General features: G+C 37.9%; 1 protein-coding gene across 1 annotated transcript; it reads right to left on the reverse strand.

Moving 5' to 3' along the window:
* Positions 1 to 330: 330 nt before the first annotated feature.
* Positions 331 to 17,249, reverse strand: Card6 (caspase recruitment domain family member 6). Its single transcript, XM_020178314.2, has 3 exons — positions 16,786 to 17,249; positions 13,692 to 14,240; positions 331 to 12,882 (listed from the first exon to the last, which is right to left on the reverse strand). The coding sequence occupies exons 1-3, from the start codon at positions 17,066 to 17,068 to the stop codon at positions 10,454 to 10,456; spliced, it is 3,261 nt and encodes a 1,086-aa protein (XP_020033903.2). The 5' UTR covers positions 17,069 to 17,249; the 3' UTR covers positions 331 to 10,453.

The following is a 17,249-nucleotide window of genomic DNA, read 5'->3' on the forward strand; positions in this document are numbered from 1 at the left end:
CCTCAATTTCATTAGCGAGGAATATCATCTTCCCATGTTTTCCTGGTCACAGAGAGGATCAACTAACTTATTATATACTAAGTACTTGGTGTACAGGAAAGACTCAGGAAATAACAGTGACATTATCATAACTAATATTTTATAAGCAAATACTGAATATAAGTAAAAAGACATTGCACTATCATGTTAGCCTCATGGTTTTGTTAGTTTGCATTTTTCTTGAGTAGACAACAGAGGGGACCCTTTACACTCTTTTTTTTTTTTTTTTGCGGTATTGGGGCTTGAACTCAGGGCCTACACCTTGAGCTACTCCACCAGCCCTTTTGTGAAGGGTTTTTTCAAGATAGGGTCTCATGGAAATATTTGCCTGGTTGGCTTAGAGTCGCAGTTCTCCTGCTCTCTGCCTCCTGAGTAGCTAGGATTACAAGCATGAGTCACCGGTACCAGGCTGAAGTTATTTTTATATTACTGATTGTACCACCAATTATAAAGCTAACATTACATTTTATTGCCTCATATTCCATTTTTAAAAATCTGAGTATACCACTTTTCTGGTGGCAGAAATCCAAATGTAGTTTTGGTGCACAAATATCTTCCAGTATGAATTCAGGAAATGCAGCAGTTCATAGTTGTCTACTACTCTGTAAATAACCCCTAATAAACTTTTAAAAATAAGTAAATAAATATCTGTCAGTAAAAATATGAAGAGTGGGAAGGAATGCAAGTTAGCATTTAATAGAGATACTTGTACACTCATGTTTGTTGATGCACTATTCACAGTAGTCAAGCTATGAAACCAGGCTAGGTGATGGAATCAATTAGTGAATGGATAAAGAAAATGTAGTATATATACACAATGGAGTATTATTCAGCCATAAAGAAGAATGAAATTATGTTATCTGCAGGAAAGTGAATGAATCATGTTAAATAAAATAAGCCAGACTCTGAAAGACATATATCTCATGGTTCCCTTCATATGTGAAATCTACACCTAAAAAATGACATGAATGTAAAAGAGGGACTGTTTGAGATAGGACTATCAGAGCAGGGAAGGATATAAACAAAGTACTTCATCTACATGTATGAAAATGAAATAATGAAACCCATTAAAACTGCAAGAAAAAAGGGGAAGGGGATAAGAAAGAATAATAAAGGGAATTAATATAATTAAAGTACGTTATATATGTGCATGGAAATTTCATAATGAAACCCCTTTGTACAATTAATATACACTACTTAAAAAAAAAGAGTTAGGCTGGGAGTGTATCTCAGTGGTAGAACACCCTGCCTAGCATATGTGAGGCTCTTGGTTTGATCCCCAGCCCTGCATTATATATGCATGTATACATATACATATGCATATGTATGTATATATGTACATGAATAGTATTTATTCTGCATAACATCTTCCAATTCTTGGCCAAAATATTTAAAACTTATAATGAAACTCTTATAAACAGTTATTACCAACATATTTATACCATTTTTAACCAATTGGATAGGTGTAGTAACATCATTGTGGGTTGTATAATCTTTTAAAAACAATGTAATAGTAAAACTATTTACCTATATATACCTTTATATACATTAACAAGAATATATGTGGATGAATTCACAAAGGAATTTTCTTTAGTCAAAGTTACACATAAGTTTAACTGCATATGTTTTCCTCTGTCCCTTACAAACAAAAATACTGACTTCTGAATATAATTCTTTTTCTTTTTTTGCAGTCCAGGGAGTTTTGTGCTAGACAAGAACTCTACCACTTGAGCAACACCCTCAGCCCAGAGTATATTTACTTTATTGTCCATATTTGACATGTTAAAAATAATTTCCCAATTAACTAAACCAATATTTTATTGTCTTTTCTCTTTAAAGGAAAATGTTATGTACAAAATTTAATGTCAGCCCCCAGATCAGAAAGGGTTAAACAGACCTGGGTTTAAATATCTTGGATAACATTATGTGTGAGCCTTCAAAAGATCTAGAAGATGGCAATATAATGATATTTTTCTAAATTTTAAAGCTATCAGGAAAAAAGAAAAAAGGAAAACCTAGGGCTGGGGTGTGTCTCAAGTGGTATAGTGGGTACAGTGAGGCCCTGAGTTCAAACCCAGTATTACCACACTGCAAAAAAAAAGGACAGGAAAATCTGAAAATATATAGATTGCTGCCATTTTTTTTCTCTTTTCTTAAAGTGATGCAAGATCACTTAGCAGCTGAATGCCCCTTCCTCTTCCAAGCTCATTTTTTCCAATAAGTTGTGAATTCTATTCTTCCTCTTCAGGGCTATTACCCTACCAATTATGATATTCTACATTATACTTTTCCTTCCTCCCACATGTAGCTTCTTACTTTCAGCCTAAAAATATGAGTTCATTCTGCCTTAAAAAACAAACTCTTCCTTACTGCTTTTACCAATTTTTCTCTGCAAAGTTCTTCTCAATCTTAGCATACATATACAATATTGAGAGAACTTGTTGAAATGCAGATTATAATTCAGTAGATAGAGGGGGTGCAGAGCTGAGATTCTGAGGAATGTCCGTGCAGATACTGCTGGTCAACAGAGCACACTTTTGAGTAGCAAGGCCCTGGTTCTACGATTCTCAACCCTGACTGCATTCTAGAAACACCCAGAGAGGTTTAGAAATACTGATGCCTGAGTGGCACTCCAAGAGATTCTGCCCACTTGAATATGGGCTGTGAGTTTTATATCACAATTTTTAAAAAATCTTCTTAGGTTATTGTAATATGCAGCCAATATTGGGAATTCTTGCTAGCTACAGGGATTTCACACATCATATATTTCTACAATATTTGAAACTTTTACAAAAATTATGCTATCTTAGATTTTTACAAATAAAGATGAATTAAAAAATGAACAAGGAAAAGAAGAAAGAGTAAGAGGAAAAGAAAGGAAGGACGGAGAGAGGAAGAAGACAGGAAGAAAAAGCTTTTTGTTGACCTTGTAGGTTCAGAACTCTTTTCTATCAAATTTCTTACTTGTCTGCTTTCTCAAGTCCCATTCACATCTCAACTCTCCTCAGCCTGGCTTCTGTGCCTTTTTTTTGTCCCTTAAATCTAGTGACAATGGCCACATAATGCAAGATCACTTCTTATCCTACAGATCTTTCTGTTATTTGACACAGCTAATGTTTTGAGAGAACCTGGGGAACTAAAGCAATCAATGTCCTGACACTCACTATAAATGATTTTCATCTTCAAATGAGAACAGTAAATTGTAAATAATATGTACTGTCATTAAGCAAACAAAGAATGGTGTTTAATGACACATTGTGTTAAATACACAATGCGTACAAAGTTCTTGTAAAAACAATCTCTTCATGTCCAAAATTGTGTGTTTTTCCTGCTTACTTACATTGTTACTGAAGGAGAGGAACTGTCTCATTCATTCACCTCAAATCAATTTGCAAGCTTCAGGTTCAATTTAATTATTGTTGCCAATAATTTTCACATACGACAGATTTTAAAAAAGAAAAAGTCAAAGCATCTCTCCCTCTTAGACAAAAATCCCAAGGCCTGCTTTCTAACAAAATGGGGGAGGGAACTAGATGTGTAATATTGCTCAGAAATTTGAAAAAAAGGAGTTGTAAACAAAGAACTTGTGCCAGTTCAGGTCCTCTGGGAAACAGAGGTTAAAGATGGCACGAGAACTCTGAGAAACCTAACGAAAGAAGGAGTGGGAACAGGTAGGGAGAGTATCACACTGCCCTGCAGAGCTGACACCTATAAAGGGAAGGAGACAAGGAAGGAGGGTTGGAGAGAAAGAGCCTCAGTCTAAGGCACATCTTGCAGCACATCTCAACCAGGCCAACAAGGAGCCCCAGCATAGAGTCTGCCTGGGAGAGAAGTCCCATGTGGGAAAGACTGGTTTTTATAACCTAATATATTCAGATCCCTGCTAAGAGCAGCATGCAGAGTATCATTTCGAAAAACCCAGGATTGAAGTTCCCCAAAGTACCACAGCCGGGTGCTGCTGGCCGACTACTCTTCCCAGCAGGAGCCACTGCAGAAGGAGAACGAAACAACATTCTGATATGGCGCCCCTAACCGGAACTATATGGGTAACATTTGAGTAATTTTAAATGTGATTGGGCAGAGTAAAGATACAGAAGAATATTTCTTTGCTGGGGATACCTGAAATTCCATCTCATTCATTATCCTAAAAGCATCAAAATAAATCAGTTCAGCTGAGCATGGGGGGATGTGACTGTAATCCCAGCACTCAAGAAGCTGAGGCAGGAAGATCACAAGATCAAGGCCAACCTAGGCTACAAAGTTAAGAACTTGTCTCTAAAACAAAACAAAAACAAAACAAAAGCAAAACAAAAAAGCAATCAGTTCAAAAGCCAAGAAATTGGCCCCAACTTGATAAAATATGAGGCAGTCTCCACTATCTTTTTGAAAGGTGCCCTACCTACAGCTTCTCTAGAACCCTCTTGGCTCTTTTCCATCCAGCCAAGATGCGAAAAGGAGCCAGGGCCCTTCTAGAAGAAGCAACTTCTCAGTATCTGAGCCTGTTCTCCACTCTCTCTGCTTCTATCTTCACGGAGAAATTTATCCAGTCTATGAGGATTGCCAATCTGACAGTGTCAAATCAGGCCCAAGTCAGTACTTATGTTAATCCTTAGCCAAGCAATTTTCTCAACAGTAAAAAACAAACAAAAACAATAATATATACACCAGTGACATTGGGCAAGAAGCAAAAAGCATTTAAAAAATCAAATCCTGGGCTGCAGGCCTGGCTCAAAAGGTAGAATGCCTGCCTAGCAAACACAAAGCCTTTGAATTCAAATCCAGTACAAAAATAAATAAATAAACAAACCCAAGTCTTAGCCATGGAGCAGAGAAAGAAGCACATTCTGGAAAAAGAAAGAAGTCTTAAATTTAATTGGGCAAAAACAATATTTATAGTGTCTGTTCCTAACACTGTTTAGCATTGCCACTTTCAACCCTAGTAGAGATTCAGAAATTGGATGCTGACTATAAACTTGCAGACAAAATGGGAACTGCTACATAAAGAAACCTACAGGTAGAACAGCACTAACCCTAAACAGTTTTCACCTCATTATCACCTCCAATGAGTTTAATGAGAATAATGAAAAGCAACTATATCCCAGCATGGATTCCTGGTCAGATGAAAATATCTGGTGTTTCTGAACACTATCAGGCTGTCTAGACTTTTCAGGGTGGCCTGGAATCATCTTCTTCAGTAGATGTTTCAATTAAGGGCTGATTTCTCAGGCATACCCCAGACCTACTGAATCAGAATCTCTTGGATGAAACTCAACGATATATAATTTTAACAACCTCAGGTGATTTTTCTACACACTGAACTTTTAAAACCACTGCTTTAGAATTGAAGAGTACTTGCCAAAAGAGTATGAAGAATGTTGACAATATGGACTAGAGAAAACAGTATACTTTATGGAATAATAGAAATCAGTATGGTCCTTACGTGTTTAGAGTTAGGAGCAGACAAAAACTCAATTACAATGACAACTTTATTTTATTCAAGAGTGCATAATGTACATTTCTCTCATCATTCAAAATCTGTTCTTCAAATCAGTCAATTACCATCACTCTCCATCACAAAAATAATTTATATCATGTAGTAAGTAGCAAATTATGATCAAGGAATGAACAATCAATGTTTGCGTGGGGTTGGTATCTGGTGAATTTATCTTCCTCTTTTGGCCTCTCATTTGCTTGATAATCTTTAAAATTGTAGCAGACTGCAGCCCCTCCCCTTCTTCCTGAATGCATGCATGGTCACCTAATTAATGACTACAATTCTCAAACTCCCTTGAAGTTACATGTGACCACATTACTAAGTTTGAGACAATGGTACATAATTTCCAAGTCATCTCCATAAAGTCAGGCTGGTTTCTAGTCTTTGGCTTTTCTCACCTTTCTGTAAACTGAATCAAGGAAACGAGAGATTGGCTTCACTCATGCATAATGAACAATACCCAAGGAGATGAAGAACAAGATAGAAGGATCTCAGTTCTTGATTAACCCTATAGAAAAGAGCTGTTCTAGCAGCCAATGTAGGCTGAACATGAGATAGCTCCCTTATTAAAGCCACTGTTTTTTCCCCTCTTTTTGCTTTAGAATCTTAGCAATCATCCTAACAAATACCAATAACCAAGCTTAGCTAATAAACACTTAAAGATACCCATTGAAGGCTGGTGGAGTAGTTGAAGTGGCACAGTGCCTGTCTAGCAGGCGCGAGGTCCTAAGTTCAAACCCCAGTACTATCAAAAAAAAAAAAAGGAGATAAACCAATTTGAGCTCTAATACATATAAATATGGAAATGTCACAAGGAAACTTCCTGTATAGCTATCTTAAACAAAGAAAAATGTCATTTTTTTTTTCAAAATTGGAGAATGGGAGGACAAAACAGGTCCTGGCTGGGGGGAGAAGTATCAGTGGGGGTGAGGAGGATGTGGGGAAAGGATGTAGGAGGGTGAATACGATGCAAATAATGTGCACACAGACCTGTTGAAGCTATTCCAGGAATGGGGAGAATATGGAGCATAATGGAGGGGCTGAATTAAATGATGATACAGTTGATAGATTGTAAGAACTTTTGTAAATGCCACAATGTACCCCCAGCACAACAATGAAAAAAAGGGACACCCATTGAATCAGATGGAACATTGGCAAAGTTATGTATGTCCTTCCCCCAAAATTCTTTGTTTTCATACATGGATCCTATTAAGAAAATATTGGAGGCTGGTGGAGTGGCTCAAGAGGTAGAGTGCCTGCCTAGCAAGCATGAGGCCCCAAGTTCAAATCCCCAGTACCTCAAAAAAAAACAAAAAAAAATTGGAAAAGTTAAAGGTACTTTAATTATGAAAGGAGACTACACAAAAGCCTAAAACATAAGGACATATAGATGGTCACCACGCATGCAGGTAAGATCTACATTTATGAAGCTAGTTTGACTCATCCAACGCACAACTTTGTCCTTATGGGCCATTTTATATCACATTAGCGTACTCTCCTTTCAAACATATCAACAAAAACCACAATTCTTCATATCAGGGGGAAAAAAAAGAAATCCTTAGGGCTGGGGAAACAGCTCAGTTGTAGAGTGCTTGTCTAGCATGCATAAGCCCCCAGATTTGATGCCCAGCATTATAAAATAACACTCTTAAACTTATTTCATGTGTTGAATTGATACTTTCTTAAGACATCTGGAAAACCAGTATTTCATGCTGTCTATATTGCCTGTTCCTAACACTGTTTAACATTGACACTTTCAACCCTAGTACAGATTTGAAAGTATAATTGAATATGCCTATAAATATATATACACAGAAAAAATACATTAAAATGTTATTAGTCAGTTATGAGCTGGGCATGGTGGTATACACCTGTAATCCCAGGACTCAGGAGCCTGAGGTAGGAGGATAGTGAGCTGGAGGCCAGCCTGGGGTACATAGTGAGACCCTGTCTCAGAACAAACAAACCATTATTAGTAATGGGACTGCATAACTTATTCAGTTATAAGACTGCAGATTATTTTCCTGTTCTTTTATTTCTCAATTTTCAAAGCTTTGTATGATTAACTCATAGGGCTTTTTTTGGTTTTTTTTTTTGGCAGTACTGGAGCTTGAACTCAGGGCCTCACATGACTAACTCACAGTTTTATATGGAAAGAACAACACAGACATTTACAGTACCTCATAACTATAGTAGAAGATCTCATTCTGTTTCCATGTCCAAAGACTTGCACATAGATACCCAATAAATAAATGAGAGAAGGAAGAAAGCAAAAAGGAAAGAGAAATGGGATGGAAAGGGAGGAATCTACTGGATATAGTCTGCTTGCTCCTTCAGATCTATTCTCCATCCTGCTCTCAGCACTAAAAGGCTGACTTACTGCCTGGTTGGCTTCCCTTCCCCTCTGGTTTCTGGTTGGGTTTGGCAAAGAGAATGGATACACCAGCAAGAAAACAGGTAGGAAGGAGATATTTATTCCCTGGGACAGCTCGCTGTCCTGCAGGTCACTGCAGCCTGCTCCGTGCCTCAACCCACCATATCCAAGACTCTTTGCAGAGTTTTGGTTGGGAAAACACTCCTCACTTTTCCCTGGAGATCTTAGGGAGTAATAATGACCTGCTTTTACTGGGTCCAGGATACTGCACTCTCCTTCGTATTTTCTTTTGTCTTTTTCAGTCCTTTATAAATAGTCCCTTTATTAAATTATCCTTAAATTGTCCAATTTGAATATTCCATATGTGTATTGCCAACACACAGACAGGTACTGAGTTTGCTGCTGATAAGAGTCCAACAATTTCTAATCTTGAAGAAAGATTCCGAAAAGTTTAAAAACAATCACTATTGCTCATTTCAAAAGTATAAACAATTTTTATTTTCAGCTGAGCGCTACTGTTTACACCAAAGATTTTGTAGTTATTAACTGCAACTAGTTATCATGCTTTTTATCATACCAAAAGAAAAAGACAAAAATTTGCAGTTAAAAAGTTCAGGGCGGGGCACCAGTGGCTCACACCTGTAATCCTAGCTACTCAGACAGCAGCAATCAGGAGATCACAGTTCAAAGCCAGCCTGGGCAAACAGCTCACCAGACCCTACCTCAAAAAAACTCATTACAAAAAAGGGCTGGTGGAGTGGCTCAAGGTGTAGGACCTGAGTTCAAATCCCTATACCACAAAAAAAAATTTCACATGGTAAATGAATAAAAAAATTTAAAAAGTTCACATGGATTGTCCTTTCTTCACTCTTAAATAACCATCAAAGATTAAACACCCTCAAAACACTTGATATTGATGGCGTAATACATTCACAAATGCAGGTTATCTGTTGTGATGTGACAATAGACTCAGCATAGTTATTTCTTTTCAAAAATTAATTTTCATCCATTTGTCAACATGGCTTTTCATGGCTTCTTTTTTTGTTGTAATACTGGGGGTTGAACTCAGGGCCTAATGCTTGCTACCACTTGAGCCACTCCACTCCCAAATTATATGCAATTTTATTTTTTGTTTGTGGTGATGGGCCCAGGGCCTGGCATGTATGAGTCAAGCACACCACTGCTGAGTAACACTCATGGTTTTTTATTTAAAATCCCTGAAGGCAAATTTTTTTAACCTAGAAAGATCTGTTGGAACTATTTTAGTATTTAAAGTTAATATTAATTTTATTAAAGTTACAAATGCAAAAACTGGGGCTCTTAAATTCAATGTATAAATCTTACTGCTTTATTTCTAAATCAGGTGAATTTTAACACATACCTTTAAAAGTGTCCTCTTTTTTGTCTTTGTTTGAGACAGGGCTTGATATGTAACCCAGGCTGGCCCTGAACCTTGGTCCTCCCTCCTCAATCTCCCAGTTGCTGGGATTATACATGTGTGCCACCATACCCAGCTAAACTGACCTTTATTAATACTTGGTATCATTTTAAAAATTAGTTAAGTTTCACTTAAATATTGAATTGAATATATTCTTTTTACTTAATGCTACTGACTAGCCAAACTTTTCCAAGTATTTAGAATATGAATCTAATAAAATTATAAGTCCTATGACTCTTAAGTTCTCTTAAACATTTCAATACTTTTTATGAACTTTTTAAATAAACTTTGCAAATTTATCCTAATTTTTAAAATCTAAACTTAAAACTCAATGACACATTTTTAATTAGAATCATGAAGCTAATAATATTCATCTGCCAAATTTTTCTTAAATATTACAAATAATTAAAATATGAAGCACAGATCAATCACTTTTAAAGTTAATGCACGGCTGGTGGAGTAGCTCAAGTAGTAGAGTGCTTGCCTGAGTTCAAACCCCAGTACCGCAACAAAAAGAAAAAAAAAGTTAATGCAAAATGATAATTTTTTGATTACTAGCTCACTATTTCTATTTATAAGGGTTAAATGAGTTTTATCAGCAAGCAAACTGGAGCTAATACAACAAGCAAGCTGATTTAACTACCCTAATAAAAAGGGTTACCTGTTCAGCAACTGATACTGAGCCAGAAACTTCTGACCAAGGCACCTCTGGAACAGTCAACATTTAGGGCAACTTTTCTTGCACCATTCATGTAACCGGAACTGTATTTTATCGTCACTTTGCAATTAAAGACTCTAACCCCATTCTTATCCAAGTGGGGCTACTTCAAAGACCCCATTCCTGGATTCAGGTTATATATTACCTAATACTCAATGATTATTTATTTATTATTTGATCCTATTCTTAATTATTTTCATATTTTCCTTTTGTTTATGGAAACAACTTTTATAGATATTTTAATGATATCTAGTTAGGCTTTGCTTATATTTTTGTCTGTATCATGCTAATACCAATAGTCTTTGACCTTCACCACAAGTCTTCGAGTTACCATGTGATAAGAATGGCCTGATTAAAGAACACATTTCATAGGTGTCTGGAGTTTGCTCTTTAATGCTTTCCCCTTTTGGGTCCTGCTCTTGGGTGGTATGCCTTGGCCTGTGATGGATTGGCCTGGCATGACTTTTGTTGATTGAGCTTGGACTTAGTAGACTTAGATTGGGTGTTCTGGGGTTGGCATGGCCTGGGCTGAACGAATTTGGATGGAGAAAGTTTAGCTTGGGAGGATTGGGGATGAGGTGGTTTGGATGAAAAAAGTTCAGCTTGGGAGCACTGGGAATGAGATGATTTGGATGAAGAGGGTTTGGCTTGGGAGGACTGCTGATGAGGTGGTTTGGATGAAGAAGATTTAGCTTGGAAGATCTGGGGATACGGTGGTTTGGATGGAGAGGGTTTAACTTGAGAGCATTGAAGATGAGGAGGTTTAGGTTGAGATGGCACAGGTTGGGAGAGTTTGGACTGGAAGTGGTTGACTTGAGATCCCATGGGCTGATGGGATTTGAACTGAGAGCTGGGTTTACTCCTAGACATGGAATGGAATCCTGTTTGGAAAGCTGAATCTGAAGGCTTATCCTGTGTCATTAGTTGGGCTTCTTTATGAGAAGTAGGTCTCACCAGTTTTTGTATGGCTCCTGCTGACTGAAATGATTGAGAGTAAGGATGTCTAAAATGAGATGTTCTCATTAATTTCCTAGTTGCTTCAGTTAGCTGTGTTCCCTGAGTTTGGGCATGCCCAGGCTGTGGCGTTCTTACTGCTCTTTCTAGCTGTGAACCCAGAAAATGGATGTGACCTAGCTGGGAGACTCCAGACCTTGTAAGAGCTTCCATTGTTTGTGGTCTCTCAGAACAGGCCCCAAAATGCTGAGAAGTGGATCTTGGTGTTCTCCCAAATGTTCCATGCAAGTTATGTCTCCAAGGAGTTTTTGAAAATTTCATGAATCTTTCACCTGAATAAAATCTCTGGGGTTGGAAGTATTTAATATCAAAACTTTTACCCCAGGTATGAGCCCTTGAATTCTGAAAGGGCAAAGGACAGAACCACTTACCCCTGTGCTCTGACCCAAAGTGGGAGGCCATAACCCATGTGGCTTTCAAGGAAACAGAGTTAAATTTACCTCTAGTTATGGTTGGTAGGGAACAGTTTTCCTGATGAGGCAAGAAAACTGGACTGTGGTGAAAATTCTGGCTGACTTCATACCTATCTCCAGGCTCTCTTACAGGCATCTGAGCTGGGCTTTCAGATAAGCTTTTTGTCTGACTATGTTTTTGTTGTCCTTCATCTTCAGCTGTCCTAGCCATGTTTTCACTATGGAAAACCTGAACCCCTTGAGTGGTCTCAAAATCTTGGTCTACCTGAATCCCCAACTCTCTAGCTTGAAAGGCCATATCTTCCATAGACACACATCTGAATGAAGAGGCCATCACTTCCTGAAGAGCAGTTTGAAGGGCCTTCATATTCTTCCTTCTGTCCTCAGCTTCCTCCCCCTCCCAAAACAATAGTTGTGATGGCTTCAATTTAAGGATCCTCTGGAAAATCTGAGCCTCTTCACTCTTCCTGGCCTGGGGACTGAGGACAAAGTAGCATCTTTCAATGGCAGCTTCTCCTAAAAACATTAGCAAGTTCCATTCCTTCTCACCTATATAGTCAGTGAAAAAAAACACAGCTGAGGAAACTTCCATCAAAAAACCAAACTGAATCCAAAAGTTTTCTAAATCTCCACGAAGGTTGGCCACAGCAACAGGCTTTTGGAAAAAATTACAGCTTTCCTTTAGATCAACACTATCAGGGAAACACCATGTTATCTCAACCAGGCCATCAGATATTTGTCTGGGAAGCACCAGATCAGACAAATCATGATGGAGGAAGATTTTGTGTGATTCCAATTGGGTAGGGTTGAGCAGTGTGTTGAGGATTCTGGACTTGGAGAAGCTACAGTATCCTAGACGCACAAAAGAGATGACAGGCATCTTCATGAGAGTCAGAAACTTTTCCGTGTCACCTGTGGGCCTTCCTGAAGACTGTGTTGACTGCTTCTTCACAATGCCCTTCATGGCCCCCAGCATTAAGATGATTTTGTTGTTTTCTGCATCTGGTAGTAGCAGGGGAAGGGCAAACTGGCATTGAAACATGTTGGACATGACTTCACGTTGCAAAGAACTGTCTGAACACAGCATGGAGGCACAAAGGACATCAAGAGGATTAATAGCTTGTATGTCTTGAATTCCCAAATTTTCCATTCCAGTCAGCAGTTCATCTTTGTTATCTTCATCAGGAACCCTGTGCCTGAGGATTGAATCTCTTGCTGTCACATCCAGTGCTTGAATTTTCATTAGGAAATTCCAAGCTAAATCTCCTGGAATCTCAGGTGTCCACCCACATCCTTGATCTAAGGAGAACTGTTTAACAAAATCTGGCAGAATCTTTCTGCTTCTATCTATGTTCAAACAGGACAGGACATCTTTAAATACCTTTTTTCTTTCTGTAAAGAAGAAGGTACATGTGTCAATTAAAAATAAAAATATAAGCCAGGCTCAGGCCTGTAATCATAGCTACTCAAGCAGCAGAGATCAGGAGAATCTTAGTTTGAAGCCAGACCAGGCAAATAGTTCTGCAAGACCCTATCTCAAAAAACACTCATCACAAAAAAGGGCTGGTAGAGTGGCTCAAAGTATAGGCCCTGAGTTCAAGTCCCAGTACCAAAAAATAAATAAATAAAAATAAAAATACAAGCTGTCCTATAATCCCAGCACTCAGCAGGCTAAGGCAGGAGGATCTCAAGTTCAAGTCCAGCTTAGAATATATAGCAAGACTCTGTTTCAAAACAACCAAGCTAAATAAATAAATATATATAGAAAAATAATAAAAAGTAAATTATATGGGAGGATGTGCATAGGCTATACACAACTACTATGTCATTTTATATAAGGGGCTTGAGCTTTCATAGATTTTTGTCCTAGACTCTTTCCCTTGGACTCTGAAGAACAACTTCTATCCGCCATTTCCCAAATTCTAGGCGTTCCTTCATTTAATATTTCGTCTCTGAAGACATTCCAAGTTAGAAAGTATTCTTTTTTTTTCTTTGTGGGACTGGGGTTTGAACTCAAGGCTTCCCACTTGCAAAGCAGGTACACTTCCAGTTCCCAAGTGAGAGACAAATAAGCAATTTCTGATTAATGGATTTGCTACTGATATCCATGCCCCATCATCCCCTCTCCCCATCAAGTTGAGGCCATCTTAATTAATTAATAAGTTGTTGCTTAAATAACTATACATACATTGTTTCCCTACCTTCCATATTTTTTTCTTCCTTCTCCTCTTCCTCCTCCAATGAAATGCTGATTTCTGAATCATCATAATTGTGCTCTTCATCAGATAATGCTGTGGTTTCTGAATAATCAAGGTCCTCTTCACCATCATATACAATGTGATCAGGGTCATCATAATCCCCCTCTTTCCCAGTCATTTCTGCATCTTCAGGGTATCTGATAGGTTCTTGATAGTCCTCTTTTCCTAAGTACAAAGAATCATCTGGCTCCTCATATCTCTGTCCATCCTTTAAATATGTAATAGTTGCTGGGATTTCATATTTAACTTTTTCAACTGGATATGGCAATGTGACTTTTGGTGTGTCACATTCCTTCTCATTATCCTTAGTGGACAAAGCAGTTTCCTTATTCCTGAAAAACTTGAAAGTTTCCAAATTCAACTGTTCCTTCTCATTGGTGAACATTGTGATCTCAGGATTCTCAGGTTTTTTCTTCCCAGGGAAAAATGTATCTTCTGAATTCTTGCTTACCCCCATAGATAGAGGTGCTATAGTCTCATGTTGTAAAAATTCTGAAAAGAACAAGATTTGGTTATTTGTTTTTCCAAAGCCATAAACTGTAAAATAATTTGAGTTTCAGGTTTTCAAAGCATCATCTCCCTCTTTTCTTGAGATGAAATCTATGTTCCCTAGGCTGACCTTGAACTCCTGGCCTCTACTGGTCTACCTTCCTCAGTTTCCTGGTGCTACAGGCATGCCATCCCTCTTCTTTATTTCACTGGAAGACAGGAATAATTTGCATCCTGCCTCATTTACATGGCAACAAATCATCTGTAGAACTCTCTTTTTCTCATGGAAAAATCAGATTCCACCAATGCCTTGCTCAAAAGTTTGAGCCTCCTTCACAGGGTAAATGAGTGAAACAATTTTAATTTTATGAACAGTGTTCTCTTACAGACTTAGATTATAGACTGAGATTTTTTGGAACCACTGCTAATGACATCCAATCTTAGTGATTCCTAATGGATAAGCAAATAGCTATAATTGGGAATAGTATGTCCTAGAAACAGTAAAACCTATTTTTCTAAGCATGTGAGTCTGACATACATTAAGAATCATTAATATTCACTTTTTTTATCTGAACGCCTACCTCTAAATTTGTTAAAATAATCCTAAGTGGGCTAGGGTGTGGCTGAAGTGGTAGAACACCTATCTGCCTAGCAAGCATGAGGCCCTGAGATCAACCCCCCAGCACCACCAAACAAACAAACAAACAAACAAACAAACAAAAAAACCCTGAATTATCTTTTAGGTTTTTAAAAGATGATTTAGACTAAAAACAAAAAAAAGGAGCTAAACCTGCCTCTAATGGTAATTTCCAGAATTGCTAAAACAATACATTGCAGAATAACTGCTCTCTCATCTGTCATTAGTTATTATTGTCTTTGTAGCCCATCATTTGCATCTTTTTTTTTTAAGAAACTATAATTTTTGTTTTGAGACTGGATCTCGCTATTGAGCCCAGGTTGGCCTGGAACTCTCTATGTAGCCTAGGTTGGCCTCAAACTTGTGATGATCTTACCTCAGCCTGGGATTACAGGCATGGACCACCATGTCCTCACAAGAGGCTATCAATTTGTATTAGTACATATTAATTGTATAAAATAGTGCATTTAATTTTCATTATGACATTTTCATACATGTATACTTTGATCATATTCATCCCCCTCCATTATCTTCTTTTGCCTCCTCTCCCTCCCCTCACTGGTCCCTTTTCCCAAATAGTACCCCCCTTCTACTTTCATGTCCTTTTCTTTTTTTTGGACAGAACTGGGGTTTGAACTCAAGGCTTTGCACTTTTCAGGCAACTGCTCTACCACTAAAGCCACATCCCTGGAACTTTTATGCTTTTCAGTTATTTTTTGAGTATGATCTCTTGTTTTTGCCTTGAGCTGGCATTGGCTCCTACCTACACTACCCTATAGGTGGGACCACAGATGTGTGCTACCACATCCAGCTTACTGGTTGAGATGGGGTATGGGGTCTCACTAGCGTTTTGCTCAGGCTTGCCTTGAACCATGACCCTACCTATCCCCCTCTCATGTAGCTGAGATTACATCATATGCCACCATGCTTCACTTGTCTTTTAAAAAAAATCTAAATTCCATAAATAGGAGAAAAGATGAGATATTTCTGAGTCTACCTCATTTTGCTTAATGTAATTATCTGTAGTTCCATCCATTTTCCTGCAAATGACATGACTTCACTCTTCTTTATGGCTAAACCAGACTCTATTGTGTGATTTCTTTATCGATCGTCTGTTGATTGGCACATAAGCTAATTTATTTTAGCTACTGTGAATAGTGCCACAATAAACACCGGTATGTAGCTATCTCTATTATATGCTGACTTTGATTCCTTTGGTCCATTATTTTTGAACCATGTATTAGCATTTATGTATATTTCAAAATGAACAGTAGAGATTTTGAAATGATGAGGAAATGAATGACCCTGATCTAATTATTAAACCTTGTATACATATATTGAATGATCACACTAAACCCTATAAATATGTACAATTATTATATATCTATTAAAAATAATATAATTAATTTTTTTAAAGGAGCATTAATTCATATGGTGCAATTAAGCTCCAGAAAAATTCAGGTATTCTTATCACAGAGTAAGGAAGTTACTTATTTGCCTTTTAGGTGTGTTAAAAATTATTTTTCCTGTGTTTTCAAACTGACTAGCCAAAGTGAAAGTGGTTGAGGTCTCCAAATGGTAATATCAGTGAATTCACTTCCTTGAAAAAGAAACTCCCAGATTGTGCCATTAGTAACTATGAATTCCAACTGCTGAATTCAGCCTTCACTGCCAGAACAATGAGCACCATATGGTAACATCAGAACAATGGAAAATTTTGGTACAGTATGAAAAACAAATTCTAGTCTCCTAAATCAATTCCTTGTTTTTTAAATTCTGCCCTTCCCCCATCTCATTTTTCAGCAAAAGTTATGTCTGGAAGAAAGACAAATAAAAATAAAACATGGTAATTTTCTTCTTTCCAGAGAATCTGCTCCCTCCCTTTTACTGCCAAAGTGTGACTCCACTTACCATGCTGAAAGTCACAGGCGGCAGCTGACTCTGGAAAAGTGCTGGACAAACACCTGAGGAAATCCTGGCAGCTCCCCTCGCCCTTTTTCTGTACCAAAATTAACAACTTCCTACTTTTCTTCAGTGGATCTGTAACTTTGTCTAGAGCCTCATACTCTTTCTCAGAAATCAGCCTCCGAGAGGTTAATGTGTCTAAAACGGAATCAGGATCCTGCTGGAGGATTTCAAGCAACTTTCTTCGTTGTCCTTCTATGATCTCTGAGGGAATGGCTTCGGTAGCCATTGCTTCTGTTACCTCCAGACTAGGAAGTTCTTCTGATAGGTAAACAAGGGTTTTTACAAGAGAGTTTGCTCCTTTGACAAAGATAAACTATGTCAATGCCCCCTAGTGTTGGAGGAAACAGATACAAACAAGCACAGTAAAGGAACCCAGTCCTAAGTAGTGTCTGACTCTGGCTTGCTGT

Source organism: Castor canadensis, chromosome 6 (assembly GCF_047511655.1).
Source record: "Castor canadensis chromosome 6, mCasCan1.hap1v2, whole genome shotgun sequence".
Taxonomy (NCBI): Eukaryota; Metazoa; Chordata; class Mammalia; order Rodentia; family Castoridae; genus Castor; species Castor canadensis.

Excerpts from the sequence above, each read along its gene's own strand:
- Card6 (XM_020178314.2), bottom strand. The coding sequence starts at position 17,068 with ATGGCTACCGAAGCCATTCCCTCAGAGATCATAGAAGGACAACGAAGA. Across the intron at positions 14,241-16,785 it reads CGCCTGTGACTTTCAGCATG|AATTTTTACAACATGAGACT; the intron begins GTAAGTGGAGTC and ends TGTTCTTTTCAG. Across the intron at positions 12,883-13,691 it reads GGAAGAAAAAAATATGGAAG|AAAGAAAAAAGGTATTTAAA; the intron begins GTAGGGAAACAA and ends TCTTCTTTACAG.